General features: G+C 41.4%; 1 protein-coding gene across 3 annotated transcripts in view; it reads left to right on the forward strand.

Annotated features, from left to right (window-relative positions):
• CCDC146 (coiled-coil domain containing 146) overlaps positions 1–6,185 on the forward strand; it is a 192,443-nt gene that overhangs the window by 117,435 nt on the left and 68,823 nt on the right. For all 3 annotated transcript variants that reach the window (XM_017854321.1, XM_017854384.1, XM_017854454.1), the window contains one exon: positions 5,778–5,860. In XM_017854321.1, the coding sequence (XP_017709810.1) occupies positions 5,778–5,860 (83 nt within the window). The remainder of the gene's footprint in view (positions 1–5,777; positions 5,861–6,185) is intronic.

Here is a 6,185-nt window from a genome sequence, read left to right on the forward strand (position 1 = left end):
GCTTCCCTTTGTGGGTAACCCGACCTTTCTCTCTGGCTGCCCTTAACATTTTTTCCTTCATTTCAACTTTGGTGAATCTGACAATTATGTGTCTTTGAGTTGCTCTTCTCAAGGAGTATCTTTGTGGCATTCTCTGTATTTCCTGAATTTGAATGTTGGCCTGCCCTACTAGGTTGGGGAAGTTCTCCTGGATGATATCCTGCAGAGTGTTTTCCAACTTGGTTCCATTTTCCCCGTCACTTTGAGGCACACCAATCAGATGTAGATTTGGTCTTTTCACATAGTCCCATATTTCTTGGAGGCTTTGTTCATTTATTTTTACTCTTTTTTCTCTACAGTTCTGTTCTCACTTCATTTCATTCATTTGATCTTCAATCACTGATACTCTTTCTTCCAGTTGATTAAGTCAGTTACTGAAGCTTGTGCATTTATCACGTAGTTCTCGTGTCATGGTTTTCATCTCTATCAGTTCTTTTATGGTCTTCTCTGCATTGATTATTCTAGTTATCCATTCATCCATTGTTTTTTCAAGGTTTTTAGTTTCTTTGTGCTGCGTACGTAGTTCCTCCTTTAGCTCTGAGAAATTTGATCGACTGAAGCCTTCTTCTCTCAATTCGTCAAAGTCATTCTCCATGCAGCTTTGTTCCATTGCTGGCGATGAGCTGCATTCCTTTGGAGGGGGAGGTGCGCTCTGATTTTTGAATTTCCAGCTTTTCTGCACTGCTTTTCCCCATCTTTGTGGTTTTATCTGCCTTTAGTCTTTGATGATGGTGATCTACTGATGGAGTTTTGGTGTGGGTGTCCTTTCTGTTTGTTAGTTTTCCTTCTAACAGTCAGGACCGTTAGCTGCAGGTCTGTTGGAGTTTGCTGGAGGTCCACTCCAGACCCTGTTTGCCTGAGTATCAGGACCGGAGGCTGCAGAAGATAGAATATTGCTGAACAGCAAGTGTTGCTGTCTGATTCTTGCTCTGGAAGCTTCATCTCAGGGGTGACCCAGCCATGTGAGGTGTGAGGTGTCGGTCTGCACCTAGTGGGGAATGTCTCCCAGTTAGGCTACTCAGGGATCAGTGACCCACTTGAGCAGGCAGTCTGTCCATTCTCAGATCTCAACCCTCTGTGCTGGGAGAACCACTGCTCTCTTCAAAGCTGTCAGACAGGGACATTTACATTACATGTAATGGGAGAACCAGAGAAAAAAAGAACAGAAAAAATGCTTGAAGAAATAAAAACTTTGCAATGGGATAAAAACATATTCAAGAGTTTTTTTTTACTGTCCCTCATCCCAATTTATCTGTTAAACTTCTGTTGGTCTACATCTATTAGTATCACAGAGCTATTGGCCTACTCTGTTAGCCCTTATGATATCTATTTTTCTATGTCTATTATTTTTTACATTGCTCTGGGACATGAATGTACTACACTCTGTTCCAAATAAAGTCAAAGGCAGGGCTGCAGAGCTGCAAGTCCTCACAGCTTGCTCAGCCCCCAACCTGGTTAGAGCCTCTGTGTTACTGAGCAGGAGCTGGGGATATGGGAAACTCGGATCTGTTTTGTTTGCCCTGCTCAGTGTCCCCCTGTAGAGCAGGACATTAGGGAGCAAGTACTGGCACTACCAAACAGCAACAGCTGCCCATGGGAAAGAAGGGGAGGTGTTGCTGAGTGCTACCGTTTCCTAGATCTTCACCTGGGATAGATCTTGATCTTCAGCAATAGGGAAGTGGGGTACATGGGCACCTCACTGGCTGCAAGCCTGCCCAGAATAGTTCTGAAACCTGGAGCTAGAGGGATGGATGCAGCCCATGGTTCAAATGGCAGTTTCTTACTGAGCTTCAGTAGATTTTACTGAGTTAAGTGTTTCTCAATTTATTATATATCCTTAGGTCAATTTCTAGATATTTTAAATGGTTGTCTTAGATTATTTTGACCAGTTAAATCAATGTTTCTTTTCTCTTCTTTTTTTTTTTTTTTTTTTTTTTGAGACAGAATCTCATGCTGTCACCCAGGCTGGAGTGCAGTGGAGTGATCTCAGCTCACTGCAACCTCTGCCTCTGTGGTTCAAGCGATTCTCCTGCCTCAGCCTCCCGAGTAGCTGGGACTACAGGCATGTGCCACCACGCCCGGCTAATATTTTGTATTTTTAGTAGAAATGGGGCTTCATCATGTTGACCAGGCTGGTCTCGAACTCCTGACCTCAGGTGATCTGCCCACCTCAGCCTCCCAAAGTGCTGGGATTACAGGCATAAGCCACTGCGCCTGGCCAAATGAATGTTTCTTTAAGGGACAGAATTCCTCAAGCTCTTCATTGCACCATTTTGGAAGTCCCACCCCCCACCCCCGGATTGGTCTGTAATTTATAATTTTACTTATTTGCTTTAAATCAGCAGTCCCCAACCTTTTTGACACCAGGGATCAGTTTCTTGGAAGACAATTTTCCATGGAGTGGAAGGAACGCTTTTGGGATGAAAGTGTTCCACCGTAGATCATCAGGCGTTACATTCTCATAAGGCGTGCACATCCTAGATCCCTCACATGCGCATTTCGCAATGGGGTTTATGCTCCTGTGAGAATCTAATGCCACCACTGATCTGTCAGATGCAGAGCTCAGATGGTAATGCTCATTTGCCCACTGCTCATCTCCTGCTGTGCAGCCCAGTTCCTAAAGCCCAGGGGCTGGGAACACCTGCTTTAACTTACAATATTAAAATATTGCAAAATGCCAGATACAATCATTTACTTAAAATAAAACTACAGAATGTAGTTTCAGTATTCTGTCATTTCTTTTGTATCTATCTCTTCAAACTTTGGCCTACCTTAAGGCAACGCCTATGTTATATTCATTTCTGTTTGTATTATGCAGGGAGCATTAAGTAGGAAGTAATGGTCTTTTCAACTTAAGAAAAAAACTAAATGCTATCTGTTTTTTGAATATATGAATCCACAATTACCTTACCCAGTAGTTTACCTTCAGAAGCTGACTGATTAGCTAGTTACTAGGCTAGCCCCTAGTTCGTCTTCATTGTACACATATACATACAAACACACACTCACATATTTACCTTTTCATAATCTTTTTTTCCCAGCAACTTTTCTTCTTTAAGTGTGTCCACTTGTAAAGGTTTTTTTGTTTTGTTTTGTTTTAAACTTATTAGATTTTAAAGGCATAGTAACTGTGGTCTGTACACTTTGGGAAACCAATGAAAATGTTTGAAACATGAAATAAATTCTACATTGGCTAAAAAATACTGCAGAACCAAAATAAATGTCTGTAAAATGTAACATTAAGTCTACTTACCAACAGCAACTCAACGGTTAAAAAGTTACAAATAGGCCGGGCGCAGTGGCTCACACCTGTAATCGTAGCACTTTGGGAGGCCAAGGTGGGTGGGTTGCCTGAGCTCAGGAGTTCGAGACTAGCCTGGGCAACATGGGGAAACCCCATCTCTACTAAAACACAAAAAATTAGCTGGGCGTGGTGGCATGCACCTGTAGTCCCACCTACTTGGGAGGCTGAGGCAGGAGAATTGCCAGAACCTGGGAGGCAGAGGTTGCAGTGAGCCGAGATTGTGCCACTGTACTCCAGCCTGGGCAAAGGAGTGAGAATCCATCTCTGGGGGGGAAAAAAGTTATAAATAAACTATATTGAAGGTGGTATATGAATATATTTTAAGATATTTGATATAGGTAGGGTATCCTCAAAGGACTTAAAGATCTTGTTCACCGTATTTCACCCATAGATTAAAGAAAAAAATGAGGACTGTAGGGATTGGAAGCCAGGCCTGGTACCAGCTAATGTGGCCCTAAGGAAAGATCCCCAACACTTTCACAAAGAAGAGATAGTTTCATAATGTATTTAACATTTTTCTACCCTGATATGGGTAGAAAGACCATGAAACCCCACTGTATACACTCAGACTTTTGCATTTTGATAGCTTCATTCATTCATTTGCCAACAAATATAAGCAATTTACCTAACACCTATACTGTGCCTAGGATTCTAGTAATACTTTGGCTGAGGATACAGTGAAGGACAAGGTAATCTGGACCCTTTCCTCATAGGTCTTATATACTAGCTGGGGAAGTATAAAAATGTTTTTAATAATGTAAGTAAATTTATTCTTGCAGATTGTAATGTTATGAAGCACAGTGTTCTTTAGGGGTAGGAGTAAGTACATGTGGTAATCTTCCTTAGATTTGGAAGTCAGAGAAGGCCTTCTTATGAACTGATATTTAAGCTGAGGCATGAAGAAAGAGTTGGAGTGAAGTGGAGGGAGTGAGGAATGACTAATCAGAGGCCCTGGAGAAAAAGAGAGACTCACACACTTGTGGAAATCAAAGGCAGCCAGTGTGGCAGAGCACTGAAGCACTGGGAGCCTGAAGAGGGTGTTGTGTAAGGAGGCTGTGGGGGTGTTGGAATCAGGCAGGACTTCAAGGTCTTGAATACCAAGGGTCTTGAATTTTATTCCATTTGAAGTGTTTTGAGCACCCAGCATAACATAACCTTGACTGATTTTTAAAAAGATCTCCCTGAAAAATCTCCCTGGCAGAAGGGCAATTAGGAGGTTTTGTAATCGTCCAACTGAGAGATGATGAGACTTGGGCCAGTGAGATCAGGGAAGGGAGAAGAAAGTGGATGGATTCAATAAATACTTTAGAGGTAAGGGCCAGGCGCAGTGGTTCACGCCTGTAATTTCAGCACCTGAGGCCAAGGCGGGTGGATCACCTGAGGTCAGGAGTTCAAGACCAGTCTGGCTAACATGGTGAACCCCCATCCCTACAAAAAAATACAAAAAATTAGCTGGGCATGGTGGTGCGCCCTTGTGGTCCCAGCTATTCAGGAGGCTGAGGTATGAGAATCACTTAAACCCAGGAGGCAGAGGTTGCAGTGAGCCGAGATTGCACCATTGCACTCCAACCTGGGCAACAGAGTGAGACTCCATAATAAATAAATAAATAAATGTAAGAACAACTGGGTTGAAAAACACAAATATTCTCTTTAGTTCTATTTTGATACTGTCACTAGCAGTTGAAGTCAAATCTAATACAAATGCTCATTGCATTACGATTTTAGGATGGTAAAACTTGAGTGTTTGACGATGTTTTATGATGTCTGTTAACTAATTATCACCTAACTCAGAGAACAGATCAAAACTCATTTTAACTAGAAATAAAATGGGAATAAATAGTATCTCTTTATGCATTAGAAAACTTTCCATGCCTCTTTGACAGCAGAGGCAAAGGCATCATGGTACAAGGGAGTGATCGTGGGTTTTTGGAGCTGAACCAGCTCTACAACCTTGAACAAATCATTTTTCTAAACTTTAGTTTCAAATGGAGAAGATAATCTTTATTTCACAACATTTTTAAGAATGAAATAACTGATGGGCAACACATACTCTAATAGCTGTTCAATAACCATTCATTTTTTCAACTTACAAATAGGCTTTCCTATAATCTACACTATTGGGATTATTTGTTAAACCTTGAAATTTTTTTAGAATTAGAAGAATTTAACTCAATTCTTTCAATTTCCAGACAAAGAAATAACAGCCTAGGGAGATGAAGAGACTTGCCTGAGGACACAGAATGTACTGGGGACAGAATAGAACTAGCACTATTTTCTCCAAACACCTGGCATGTTTGCAGTACACTACATTGCCTCACGTGTCTCCTGTAATGTCGAATGGAGGATTTTATAAGATATCCATATATCCATTCCATTGCCTGCTTGAGACTAAAGAGGGTGGTGATTAATAGTGACCTTATGTTCTCTTTGCTAGTTACATGCTATGGGAAAACTTCCTGGAACCAGAATGGCAGAGTTAAAAGCCAAGTATACCTTGCTGCATGACGCCGTGATGAGGTATGCAATTTACCAATATGGAGACATGATTAATCATCTTTAAATTTCTTTATTTTTTATTTTTTATTTTTTTTTGTTTTTTATTATTATACTTTAAGTTCTAGGGTACATGTGCATAACATGCAGGTTTGTTACGTATGTATACTTGTGCCATGTTGGTGTGCTGCACCCATCAACTCGTCAGCACCCATCAATTCGTCATTTATATCAGGTATAACTCCCAATGCAATCCCTCCCCCTCCCCCCTCCCCATGATAGGCCCCGGTGTGTGATGTTCCCCTTCCCGAATCCAAGTGATCTCATTATTCAGTTCCCACCTATAAGT

The sequence above is a fragment of the Rhinopithecus bieti genome, unplaced genomic scaffold (genome assembly GCF_001698545.2).
Source record: "Rhinopithecus bieti isolate Rb0 unplaced genomic scaffold, ASM169854v2 scaffold_59, whole genome shotgun sequence".
NCBI classification, from domain to species: domain Eukaryota; kingdom Metazoa; phylum Chordata; class Mammalia; order Primates; family Cercopithecidae; genus Rhinopithecus; species Rhinopithecus bieti.